This window comes from Heptranchias perlo, chromosome 32 (assembly GCF_035084215.1).
Source record: "Heptranchias perlo isolate sHepPer1 chromosome 32, sHepPer1.hap1, whole genome shotgun sequence".
NCBI classification, from domain to species: Eukaryota; Metazoa; Chordata; class Chondrichthyes; order Hexanchiformes; family Hexanchidae; genus Heptranchias; species Heptranchias perlo.
In genome coordinates this window covers 24306521-24320825 of record NC_090356.1, presented here as the reverse complement: position 1 = coordinate 24320825, position 14305 = coordinate 24306521, and the positions used below count along the sequence as shown (strand labels likewise).

At 39.1% G+C, this 14305-nt stretch overlaps 1 protein-coding gene across 4 annotated transcripts in view; it reads right to left on the bottom strand.

The window, feature by feature from the left end:
- mtor (mechanistic target of rapamycin kinase) overlaps positions 1-14305 on the bottom strand; it is a 265629-nt gene that overhangs the window by 193393 nt on the left and 57931 nt on the right. For all 4 annotated transcript variants that reach the window (XM_067970643.1, XM_067970645.1, XM_067970644.1 and 1 more), the window contains exons 21-24: positions 12330-12497; positions 11223-11335; positions 10180-10342; positions 1754-1846 (exon numbers count right to left, since the gene is read on the bottom strand). In XM_067970643.1, the coding sequence (XP_067826744.1) occupies positions 1754-1846; positions 10180-10342; positions 11223-11335; positions 12330-12497 (537 nt within the window). The remainder of the gene's footprint in view (positions 1-1753; positions 1847-10179; positions 10343-11222; positions 11336-12329; positions 12498-14305) is intronic.

Genomic DNA, 14305 nt, shown 5'->3' with positions numbered 1-14305 from the left:
ACATCATCAATCTTGGCATGACTTTAAACATCCATCAGTCATGCCAAGTAAACTATCTAGGCTCAGATTTGGTGAGATGCGTGAAGTAATGTGGAGTACCTGCATCATATTCTTGTTTTAAGTGTAATGGACGAGATCATGTTGACAATACAGCTTTTTATCCCATTTACAGTATCTGAGAGCTTGGAATGCATCCAAATAAAACTACACTCATTTTCGGTGTAGAATTTCATGCACCAGTTTCAAAATGAGAAACTCAAATGGAGATGAATTAATAAAACAGTTTTATGGCAATCAGCAATTCACGGCATTCAAGTCTTCCTATATTTACCAATAACTAATTGTGACTGCTGTGCTACTCAATAAAACTTATTGAATTGATCAGTAAAATTCACTGTCAGCTCTCACAGCCCTTTCCAGTCACTGTATCCCAGTGTCCACTTGAAGAAGCAATCTCATTGGAAACTAACAGTTACCATTAAGTAATGTCTGCTGTAGAGTGGGGATCACAGGTGCATTAGCTTAATAATGAAAGTCGTCTTCCCCTCCCCACCACTCACTCTTCAACATTATTCCTACCATTAAAAGTGATTCCTTACCTAAAAGCAACTGTGGGAGGGAAAATCAATCTGCTAACTCCAATCCCGGAACTCAAAACATTTCCAAAAAGAACCCTAGTTATCCCACTGAATGAAAGACATGAAGATAACATGGTTCACTAAGCCTAATTCTAACAATGAGTAAACTTCGAGACAGAGGAGAACTCCAAATTCCATTTGCTTTTGTCTTTCGTTTTAAAAATACACAAAGGATTTCAGTTGTGTCATAACACAAAAAAGAAATTGTACCAGAGAGAAGAGCGATTTTGTTTTCCCACTGCGCTTTCAAGATTCAGAAGAGATGATACTGCTGTTTAAGCTCAACAAAGGGAGGGGCTGGTTGTTACTATATGCTTACTTTATCTTGCTACATTAAACTATTTTTTACAGTGGGACTGAGATGTCCAGGTCAGTTTCCACTTTAAAACATTACGGTGGTATATGCATTTCTTTATTAATTTATTTACATTTAATCATTGTGGCACATAGCAGTTGTTTGGGTAAGAGGATAGCAGTGTACCTGACTGATACCTACTCAGATTAGGATGGTCTAAATACAGTGCAACCAAATTATACTTTATTATAAAGAGACTGCTGAGAATTTGAGAGACAGAAACCTTAACTATTTTTCCCCACAAGGTTTCTGCAGCATCCCAGAGGGAACAACTTTTTTTTAGGACATCATTGTAAAAGACTATCTGGGGAGGGGGGCGGTGAGGAATTTGGTCTGTTTGTTATTTATAATGAAATCATAAATGCCTTCCTTTTACATGCAGTTACAATTTTCCTACCGATATTGAACAGGGGAACTGTTTCCCATTATTGTTTGACACTGTATGGATAGGAGACAGAATTTCTGTAACACGGAACTACTACTCTCCATTTTGTACACCCACATAGGACGTGTGTCATATCAGTTGGTCATGGTGAAGCAGAAACATGGGTGAAGCCATAGGAATACTAACTGCTGCATGTTCATACTTCAGAATCACCAGGATTATAAGCTAAAGCAAAGATAAAATGTTGTACATTTTAAAAGAAACAGAAAGAGAAACAAAGGAAAAATGAAGGAGGGAAAAATGGAGTTAAGAACTGAAAACAAAACATTCTTAGTGCAAACTCAAACTTAAAATATACAGTGAATCCACACTCACCTTTACAATGCGACATATCAACACATCATATCGCTGGTGGTTTATCCTGTGGCGTGTCATCACCTTGTTCACCATGGGGATAAATATTTGATACTGAAAAATATCAGAAAGTGCCATTAGAATCTAGCGATGCTTTTGTTTGCCAACAATTGCTTTCCATTTATTTTAACGCAGGCACAATCAATTACAATTGGTATCTTTTGCTCAAAATACAGTAATGAAGTAGTGATATTAGGATGTGCTGCCTTAACAAAATAGCATTATATATAATGTATAAAAAGACTACAGTGTCACCCTTGGCTCAGTGGTAACGCTCTCGCTTCCGAGTCAGACGCTCATGGGTTCAAGCTCCACCACAGAGACTTGAGCACAACCTAGGCTGACACTTCAGTGCAGAACTGAGAAAGTGCTGCACTGTCAGAGGTGCCCTTTTTCAGATGAGATGTTAAACCAAGGCCTCGTCTGCCTGCTCAAGTGGGTGGAAAAGATTCCATGACACTTCTTCCAAAGAGGAGTAGCGAGTTCTTCCGGTGTCCTGGCCAATATTTATCACTCATCTAATGCCAGCAAAACAGATTACCTGATCAATTATCTTATTGTTGTTCATAGAACTTTGTTGTGTGCAAATTGGCTGCTGCATTTGCCTACATTACAACAGTGGCTACATTTCAAAAGTACTTCATCAGCTGTGAAGCACTTTGGGATGTCCTGAGGTCATAAAAGGTGCTTTATAAATGTAAGTTCTTTCTTTCTTTAAATATATTACAGGAGGACACAAAAGCAAATACCGATAGGCTTTTCCCTGTGGAAAACAAAACATTGGTTTTGGATTGGAATACCAAACCTAGTATCTTCCCATTAGAGCACCTTCTTTCTAAATGAATCCAGTGTCCTGGCCTCAACTCATTTTCCTGGTAACCCACTACAGTTGTTGACCACGCTCTACATAAAGAAATGCTGTCCGATATCAACCTTAAACTTGCACTTCGCAACCCTGAACCTGCGAGATAAAGTAACAGATAAAGAAGAATAAAGTCATTTGGGTTCAAAGATTCCTGTTCAATGAAAGGTTACAGTTATATCCTTCATTTTAAAAAAGGCGGAAATATATCGTTTTTTTTTTAAAATGGTTTCTACAGCATCGAGGAAGGAAGAAAAGAAACTTGTATTTATATTGTGCCTCATCACATCTCACAGAAAGGTCCCAGAGTACCTCCCATACAATGAATTACTTTGAAGTGCAGGTATGATTGTTTTGTAGACAAATATGACAGTCATTTTACACGTAACAAAGTCCTACAGACAGCAAGGAAAATAAAGACCAAGTTAATTTTTTTGGTTATGTTGGTTAAGGGAGGAATGTTGGTCAGGACACAGGGAAAAGTCCTTACTCTTCTTCAAATAGCACCATGGCATCTTTAACATCCACATGAACCACTGTAACAGGCAACAGGGTCTCAGTTTGACATCTCAACCAAAAGAAAACATCTCCAACAATACTACATGGAAAGTGTCAGCTTAGAATATTGCTCAAGTCCTGCAGTGGGGCTTGAGAACATGGCCTGCAATTAGCCCTCAGAGTGGTGCAAATGCACTTTATTCATAACCATTAGTCGTCAAACAAAGCAATCTAGGTTCCAAAATAAGCATCTGTAATGGATTCCCTAAAGAATACCAACTTAAAATTCATGAGGTCATACCCACTGATGAGCAGTTTAACATGGAACATGCTCATCTCTAGAGTTCTACATTAACCAACTGAGGCCATGAATCAGTGAATCTCGAACATGTGTTTGGCTCAGTCCACATCCAGATGCACACCACTGCTACTCTGGGTTTTCAATGGAGCCTGTCAGTGATTATGTGTTCAATCAGATTCATGCCACGAGACTAGGAAAGCCAGCTGAAGTCATAGGCTGCTTCACACAACATCCAGCGATATTTCAGTCACTCGCGTGTTGACATGCAAACTCTCAAAGAATTTACCCCACTGAATGAAAACCTGATCAACAATATGTAGGAATTGGTTGATTCATTCTTTAAATGCCAGTTCTTGACATGGTAATGCTATACATTAGTGCACTATTTTCTATGCATCACTAGCATAGGCATATCTCGATCAACAACAACTTGCATTTATATAGTGCCTTTAACTTAGTAAAACATCCCAAGGCGCTTCACAGGAGTGTTATCAAACAAAATCTGAAACTGATCCACATAAGGAGATATTAGGGCAGGTGACGAAAAGCTTGATCAAAGAGGCGAAGAGGTTTAGGGAGGGAATTCCAGAGCTTAGGGCCTAGGCAGCTGGAGGCACGGCCGCCAATGGTGCAAGAGGCCGGAATTAGAGGAGCGCAGAGGTCTCAGACAGTTGTAGGAGGTCACAGTGATAGGGAGAGGGCGAGGCCATGGAGGGATTTGAAAACAAGGATGAGAATTTTAAAATTGTGGTGTTGTCAAACTGGGAGCCAATGTAGGTCAGTGAGCACAAGTGATGGGTGAACTGGAGTTGGTGCGAGTTAGGATATGGGCAGCAGAATTTTGGATGAGCTCAAATTTATGGAGGGTGGAAGATGGGAGGCTAGCCAGGAGAGCAACTGCTCCAGAAACACAACTGGCAAAAAGTACTGCAAACCAAAAAGGAAGCTTGCTTCTTTGTTTCCATACATGCACATTTTTAGAGACTGATGTAAAAGATGTCAATGCTGGGGAATGGATCACACTCTCTTTTTGACATACAGAATCACATCAAGCATTCCCTAATGCAACAAGATGTATATTAAATCTTCTTTTACTCTTCCTCAGTAAATATTACTTAACCCAAACATTAGACCAGCACCTCTGACTTCAGCACAAATTTATTTATTTCTCACAGCAGTCAAATTGGTGGCCTCTCTGCATAAGACACTAATTTAGTATTAGCTGCTTTCAAATTATGGACACTTGGGCTATTAACGAGCAGTCACCAGGGAAAGAACACTTTTCTCCATTAGAATAGGGTGCATACAATTGCCAGGTCCACGAGATGAAAGAACAATCCTCCACTTAATCCCTTAATTCTCTTTCTCTCTCTCTTCCCCAAAAGACTAATTCCAGGTTTCAGATAGATGTCATCTAGTCAATTCCAAATATTATTTTTGGGTACAGATATCAAGAGAAAATTCTGAAATCAAAAATACCATCAATATCTCTCAACACCGCTTATATCCTGCTGATTTAATTTCAGTCTTTGCCACACACTTGAGTAACATGGGAAATTTAGAATATTTTTCTTTTCTAACAATTCTATTTAAAGATAAAAACATATTAAATTAGGCCACAGTTAGAATACTATATCCAGATGGGGCTCCCTTTTTTAGTAAGGACGTCACGCCAATGGGGAAGATGCAGAAGAGATGTTACCAGAGTTGAGGAGCATGAGTTATGAGGAAACACTAGAGGAAGTGAAGCTAGGTTCAGTCGATCAAAGTAGTTTAAGAGGAGTTCTAATAGAAACGTTCAAAAGCACAAGGGGTTTTGATAAAGTATACAAGAAAAAAATGATTTCCACTGGCTGGTGAGATGGTAACCAGAGGTCATGAATTTAAGATCAACAACAAAAGAATGAAGGGAAGAGTTAGGAGAGTTTTTTTGTGCAGAGGATGGTTAGGACAAACCAGAAACAGTAGTTTTGTTTAAAAAAATAAATTAATAAATATTTGAAAAAGAAACATTTAGAAAGGTTTAGAACCAAGTGGATAGCTCTTCGAGAGGCTTCATTGGTGCAATGGGCCGAATGGTCATCTTCTGTGCTGTAAAATGTTACTACCCCATTAAGAGTTTAGCATAATAAATTAATTACTCCAGTTATTAAATACCCCACTGTATTCGGTACAATTAATACTCTCCAGCATTGTAGATACCCAAACACACACCATCTCTGGCCAGGAGGGCAGGAAGCCAAATCTTCTTCATCTTCTACCAATGCCACTCTTGCAGTAGTAAACAATTTTACAACACCAAGTTATAGTCCAGCAATTTTATTTTAAATTCACAAGCTTTCGGAGATTTTCTCCTTCCTCAGGCAAATGTTTGCAGTAGGAGGGGTACTGTTGCAGTAGGAGGGGTACTGTTCAGGACTGACTTTCCCTCCTCCTGGTGAGGGGTGCTCAGGCTCCCTATAACACCATTACTAACTCATCAATGTGGGAAATCATGGGTGCAAACCTGCAATCTACAATTCTATGGCACATCACTATGCAGCACTGACATACAGTTCCACTATGCCACCCAAGTCAATCCTTAGCTTCAAAGGCTTGCATTCTGTTCTTGAAAAAGAGATCTTTTGTCCTTCCCAGGATTTGAAAAGATTTCTTTTCATCTTCAGTGACTCAAAAATGTCTCTAATTGACTCAATATCGGGTAGATAACCAAACCCGATATTTTTCTCAGTGTTATTGTATCCAATACTCACAAAATAAAATCCTAAATAAGGACGGTGAGCAAACTCTCACAAATGAATTATTATAAACCCAAGAAAAATAGGAGTGCCGATAATGATTATCCATCAAAAATAAACATTCCAATGTGATAAAAACTCAAATCGGGTTGAAAGAAATCTTGAATTCTGTTGAAGTACTTTAATGGCAACTTGGGTTTAACTGTCACAGTTGTACCCGATTGAATTATTAAACTAAATTCCTGCAACATTAAAAGGCATATAAAGCACAAAGTGCAGGGTTTGAAAAGGGGTACTTTATGTAATCAAAACAAAATTTCCTTCGTAATGCATACCACATTATTGCTCTGTAAATCTCCACTTCTGCCATCACAACATTTAATGCCCTTCTATGAACATCTCAAGGCAACACTCTCAAACCTCAGTTTATCACAGAAAACTACAGCACACCAAGGACTGTATCAAAACACAGTTTCTGCCAACCCTTTTTTAATTGCTAATTAGGAGAAAGGTATTAAGCATTCTTATTCATACTAAAAGTTGCGAGCTCTTGAAAGGAAACATACCTCGCAGTGCTTCCAGATATCGAACCATGGCCAAAACCAGCAACTTTAAAACTTTAGCAACATTTAATAAATCTCCATTGCACATTATCAGCAACAAAAAGGAGCGATTTCAAGGCTGTATTCTAATGATGGGGGTTCAGTGACATTCATAAACTCTCATTTAGGATGTCATCTGAACCCTTAATTACAATACAACTTGCAGTCACTTGTAATAATTTACAACTAAACCTACCATTCATTGCTCCTCTAAAGTGTGTAATGACACTTCTTATGCTAAAGGTGATGTATAAATGCAAACTGTTATGTTAAGGATAGCATGTACAGGTAAGCCTAATAATATTGGTCTTTCATTCCACTTTTTTTTGCAATCTCTATTAATTATGCCCCACTTAAAATATTTCTAAGTTATGAAGGTCTGGCAACTCTAGGATCAAGAGTAAAACAAGTATTCAACTTAAAATAGAGAAATTCAGAGGCAAATGAGATGGTGGAAATACTAACGACCCAAGGACAGAAAATAAAATTGCACAGATTGGCAAATCATAGCCTGAATTGGTGATTATAGAACGTTCTAGGAACATAGGAACAGGAGTAGGCCATTCAGCCCCTTGTGCCTGCTCCGCCATTTGATAAGATCATGGCTGATCTGTGATCTAACTCCATACACCCGCCTTTGGCCCATATCCCTTAATACCTTTGGTTGCCAAAATGCTATCTATCTCACATTTAAATTTAGCAATTGAGCTAGTATCAATTGCCGTTTGCGGAAGAGAGTTCCAAACTTCTACCACCCTTTGTGTGTAGAAATGTTTTCTAATCTCACTCCTGAAAGGTCTGGCTCTAATTTTTAGACTGTGCCCCCTACTCCTAGAATCCCCAACCAGCGGAAATAGTTTCTCTCTATTCACTCTATCCGTTCCCCTTAATATCTTATAAACTTCGATCAGATCACCCCTTAACCTTCGAAACTCTGGAGAATACAACCCCAATTTGTGTAATCTCTCCTCGTAACTTAACCCTTGAAGTCCGGGTATCATTCTAGTAAACCTACGCTGCACTCCCTCCAAGGCCAATATGTCCTTCCGAAGGTGCGGTGCCCAGAACTGCTCACAGTACTCCAGAGGTGTGGTCTAACCAGGGTTTTGTATAGCTGCAGCATAACTTCTGCCACCTTGTACTCCAGTCCTCTAGATATAAAGGCCAGCATTCCATTAGCCTTCTTGATTATTTTCTGCACCTGTTCATGACACTTCAATGATCTATGTACCTGAACCCCTAAGTCCTTTGGACATCCACTGTTTTTAACTTTTTACCATTTAGAAAGTACCCTGCTCTTTCCTTTTTTGGTCCAAAGTGGATGACCTCACATTTGTCTACATTGAATTCCATTTGCCACAATTTTGCCCATTCACCTAATCTATCAATATCCCTTTCTAATTTTATGTTTCCATCTACACTGCTTACAATGCCACCAATCTTTGTGTTATCCGCAAACTTAGATATGAGACTTTCTATGCCTTCATCTAAGTCGTTAATAAATATTGTGAATAATTAAGGCCCCAAGGCAGATCCCTGTGGGACTCCACTAGTCACATCCTGCCAATGTGAGTACCCACCCATTATCCCTACTCTCTGTCGCCTTTCACTCAGACAACTTCCCAACCAAGTCCGTACTTATCCCTCGATTCCATGGGCTTCTAACTTAGCTAACAGTCTCTAATGTGGGACCTCTCCCCATTGTCAATGACAATATCCCCACTTTCAGTTTTTAAGGGGCCAACATTGCTCCTGACCACCCTCTTTTTCCTAATATAACTATAAAAGTTCTTTTGGTTTTGATATCCCTTGCAAGTTTCTTTTCATACTCTCTTTTTGTAACTCTTACTATCTGTTTTGTGACCCTTTGTTGATCTTTGTATCTTTCCCATTCGCCAGGATCTGTGCCATTTTTTGCCTTTTTGAATGCCCTTTCCTCATGTCTTACAGTCCCTTAGCTCTTTATTTTCCGTGATGGTGGGGATATCGGGAGGAGGCTGAGATGGATTATCCACTCGGCACTTCTGGCTGAAGATGGTTGCAAACGCTTCAGCCTTGTCTTTTGCACTCACGTGCTGGACTCCGCCATCATTGAGAATGGGGATGTTTGCAGAGCCTCCTCCTCCCGTTAGTTGTTTAATTGTCCACTACCATTCACGACTGGATGTGGCAGGACTGCAGAGCTTTGATCTGATCCGTTGGTTGTGGAATCGCTTAGCTCTGTCTATAGCATGTTGCTTCTGCTGTTTAGCATGCATGTAGTCCTGAGTTGTAGCTTCACCAGGTTGGCACCTCACTTTTAGGTACGCCTGGTGCTGCTCCTGGCATGCTCTTCTACACTCCTCATTGAACCAGGGTTGATCCCCTGGCTTGTTGGTAATGGTAGAGTGAGGAATATGCCGGGCCATGAGGTTACAGATTGTGCTGGAATACAATTCTGCTGCTGCTGATGGCCCACAGCGCCTCATGGATGCCCAGTTTTGAGCTGCTAGATCTGTTCTGAATCTATCCCATTTAGCACGGTGGTAGTGCCACACAACACGGTAGACAGGCCTGCTCTGTTGAACTATGGTACAACGATCACACATCACTGAGAGTGAATCAGAATTTCAATGGCCAAGTTGAGAACTCAATACTATGATAATGATATTTTTCTTTTTCATCAAGGTTTGTGCTCTTCAAGCTGAGGGACATCAATACAGCAGCAAGGAACACTTCCACGTTTCAGGTATTGAGCATCAAGCACGCCAGTCAGATATAGCATAGTTGAATACAGTAGGTACTTTTGTACTTGGGTTTGTTGGGTTTCAAATTTGACATCAGAATAATGGAGCTGGTTTTAGTCCTGTAAATGCAGTGAAATGGCATATGGCTCTTAGGTGACCTGAACTACAGAAGTGCCAAACTTAAAAGCACCAAGAATGAAGTTGTACTCTGACCAAAAAACCACTTTATCCCCAGCCTCAAACAGCAGCCCCTATTTCACCTGCAACAGCACCCAATGCTCTTACTTCTCTGGGCGCCATTGCCAGTTTAGGGCAGTTTTGTGCTATTGGTCCATGCCCACTAGCAACTGGGTTGAGATTGCCCAAACTCATTTCATATAGGGCCCTTACAGACGCCAGGATGAAAAGACATTCCTCACATCACTCGGAGCTGGATTCAAACCCCAGATTTAGAGGTGAAAGGTCAGTGTTTTACCCAATCCCATAACAGGCTACAAAACAATGACTTCAGACCAGAACTTACAGATGGGAGAACCTAAAATGCAACATAAACATACATATGGCTTTGGGAGCTAAAATAATCGTAGTATAAATATTCACATCTATACTGGTAGAGCAGAGCAGGTAAGGAAACCACAAGTAAAGAATGTGTTTTTTAACCTTTTTCCCAAGTTGGAATACCAATGAAGAAAGTGTGTCCATTGAGGTCTGACGCAATTCTGGAGTACCATCTAGTGTACGCACTATTGGATGAATAATTCTCGAGGCGTAGTCTGTGAAGTCCAAAGATTCTGTCAGACGATCCAGAGTCTCCAAGGCAACCCTTGTAGGTTAGGAAATAGAGAGATGCATGATCATCATGAAACTAGAGCACAATTTCTGTCCAACCATGTAAATACTTGGCCAAAATGTTTGAATTCCATGTACCTCGAGACTATTATTTTACTTCATTGTAGGCTTTCCATAACATTCTCCCTATCTGTAGATGCTATACTTCTCCACGAGTTACACACGGTTAAAATCAAGCCTTTAGGTATATTCAATCCGAAAGGGGCAGAATAGGTAAGAAAGGTCCTTAATCGTTTCTCTCTGGATGGCAATTACCTGCAGTCTGAGTTCTGAACTCCTTTGTGAGCTTATAGCTTGAGGGCTGCAGAAAAACCTAACCAAACATGTCTGAACCAATACTGTGCAATATCTTAGAAGGGGCAAATGGAGATGATTATTTGGCATTAGTATGAAGACCCTAAATGTCTATAAAGTAATTTCAATTATAAAAAGACCGTGTATGCCCAGTTTCAAATAAAATAGGGCAAGTCACATACAATTTTATTCAATATGGGAGCAGATTGCTTCTGTTCGTTATGTGCAGCAAAATTACAAATCATCTGTAAAGGACATGTTAACAATTTTGTTACAGATAGCGCAGAGGAAATGCCCCTACCCTACCTGCACCCCCACATCCAGCAGTTCTCAATGCGAAAACTGACAACTCAGTTTACAGAGCTGAAATCAGGTATAAAGGAGACTTATCTACTTAGGATTTAATTATGAAACTTTTTTGTTGAATACTCAAAAACACATTCTTATAATTTTTTGAAGAAAAATAACGGAATTATGGATACCAACAACAATATAATATAATTTACTTTTGAAGGGCCTGCAGAACATATACAACTGTAAACACACAACTGTAGACTTACTTTCTAGGTCCCAGTGGCACTTCCTGTCCATCAAACAGTTTGACAATTGGAGGAAGCAGAAGGTGCAGATAATCATCCAGGTTTGCTCCAAAAAGCTGTATTGCATTTAGCAACTACAAAAAGAAGCATATAGGAAGAGAAACTGTAAAGCAATACACTGAAATATTATTTATTTTTGCCTTGAATTGTGAGACTGCTTGAATAAAGATAACTGAAATAGAATTGAAATACACTTGGCCAAGAGCACTGTGCATTCAGAAAAGATATACAGGCTATATAATTACTTAGTATGGTACAATGAACAAATCTCTGTTCTACTAAATTGCCCTCCTCATTGGATACAACTGCTGTTTTACTATTCATCCAAACCCTTAACTTCAATAGTATGAGGAACATCCAGTGATGTGACAGATAGTATACAGCACATCCAATCTGGCAACGTAGACAGTTTAGGTGTCATCCAGTAAAAGTACAGTGGACTGTAACAACTATGTATTTTTCTAATTATAAATAAGTATACGTATTTTAATATCCTGGTGTGGGAAACTGGCAGTGACTTTAAAATGTTGTTTACTGGAAAAGCCAGTCTGACTGAACACGCAACAGTGTCAGTAGAGCCATGGAGATTCAAGTAGGCTGTGCATCACAAAGTGTTAATATGCTCACTTTTGCAACCTTTTTTTAATCGACTTCCTTTATTCTGTCAATAGCCAATTAAGTCAAATGGGGTCTTAAAATGAAGCAACAAATAGATTTGTATCTAGTAGCTATTACGTGGGTTGCCAACTCTATGTTGTGATTTTGATTGTTAGTCATCATCTCTTCATTTTACCTCACGTCATATGGAAAATTGAGTTATTAGTTGTTGGAGAATGTGCTGTAAAGCACCAGGGCCAACTTCTGACAGCTTTCCTTGCTCCACTAAGCTTTCAAAAACATTTTGGAATACTGAATGATAGTGGACAGAGTCCAGCAGTCTAATAAACTTTAATGACAGCATGAAAAAAATCTACAGAGGGCTGGAAATAGGATGCTTTGGCTTGGAGTATTTCAGCTACAAAACACCAGCTCCATCACCAAATGCTATCAAAGCTCCAAATGACTCACCTTGATTGTGACACTGCGACCTGCACTGTTGTCATGCATGAAGACACGCAGCATGTGAGGAATCAGCTGAGGCAGGTAAAGTTTAAACTCCCCTCCCAAAGCAACAACAATCTGCTCAATAACCAGGATGATAGTGTTCTGCATTTGGTTGTTAAGTGTCCAATATTCCTGGAAACATTTAAAGATAATTAATTTTGCTGCAGTCTAAATTTACATCTTTTTTTAAAAAAAGAGATGACACATAGAGAATTGGCTTAAATAATCAACCAGTGATAGGGGTCATTTGGGTTACTGGCTAAATCGATTATAAATGAATTCTATTGTAGTGTAATATTTTAAATGAGGCAAGTTCTTTATGGATACAACATTACATCTGAGTATTAAAAAGACTCAAATGTTATCACTACTACCAAAGCTGCTGAACAATTGATGCATGTTTTCAGTGATCTGCAAACCTGGGATGTGACCACTAGACTACATGGTAAACTATAATATATCCACATCATAAGAAAATACCCACAAAAAAACTATTTTAAAATAAAAAGCTGCAATAATGAACACACCAGAGCTGATACGGTGTATGGCACATATAATTTGTAATGCAAAAAGCACACTTATATGCAGGTCTTGCTTCAATACCAGCTAACAGTATTTCATTGAACACTCACCAGTATTGAAAACAGTCTGAAAAAATATGGCAACTGGAATAATAGAAACTATGACAAATAAAGTGAAAGCAGAGTTCAACTGCATGGGAAAGCTGAAGATATACAAACATAAGCATTAACTTCATATCAGTGAGCCACTGTAAGTGGAGGAAGAGAAAACACAGGCAAGTACAATATTTAACCTACTGATATGAGATAAGATTTGGCTTTGAAAAACAGATCTAAATGTCATGAGCTGCGTTTAATACACTGTGCGCCTAATATAAACAGGCAATCAATTCATATACATGAGCCATATTGATATTGCATTGCACACAAATCAGGACTATTAAATTTTGAAGTAATTTGTTAAAAACAAGTACGCAGGGTTGAGTGACAATAACAGATTGCAACATTTTGGGAGCTGCGCCACTGTGCAAATCATACTTCAGTTTTCTAGTATCCAATATTCCAAACAAAAACAGAGTGCAAGCGTTATACCTGGACTATATTACTGAAATCTGTATCAAACATTGTGTGAGGTTAACCACAATTTACTCATGGAAATGATCACACGGTTCTCCATAAAAACCATCCTTTTATTCCTAACAGGTGCCACGTCACTGTTTTAAAATTAGCACATCACATCCACAAGTTGAGAGTAAAACAAAAATTGACTTCCCAAGCAAGTGCTTTTCCTAACTGAATATAAAACAGCATGCTGGAACATTCAAATCCATCACTGGCAGTCCACAAGGCTACAAGTTTAACTAGATTCATCCTAACAATCTGGGTTGAACAAGAGCTAGAGAGATGAAAGAACACTGGGCTAAGCTTTTTCCCATTTCTCAATATAGAAAAAGTTTATACCAACTCAGTACCAGCACATACATCAGCTAGTTAGTATTTTCAAACAAGTAATAAGAAATTTTTGCACTCCTTTCACAAAAAACTACGCAACGCACTCTTCAGGAATGGAATCACAACACTATATTTTTCAAAGTTTTATTGGATATGAATATTATCTCAGAGACAGACAATGACCAGAGAATGGGACTATTTATTTTCTTTAACATGCTCATTTTCTTCCTACCAGCCCCTGAAAGTGTCGACCCCTTACTGGGACACAGTGCCTTTGTGCCAGCAGTGCCTCAAACACATGACTGTTTCCCTGCGTGAGCCCTCAGTAACGAGCATTGAATATTCAGGGAACAAAACAGTTAAACGTAATCCTGTTCTCAGCCAAGATCACACACATGCACTTCCAGCATGGCTCACTTTTTAGCGATCAGGCACAGGCAACCTATCTAACATCCCCTAGCTACCCGA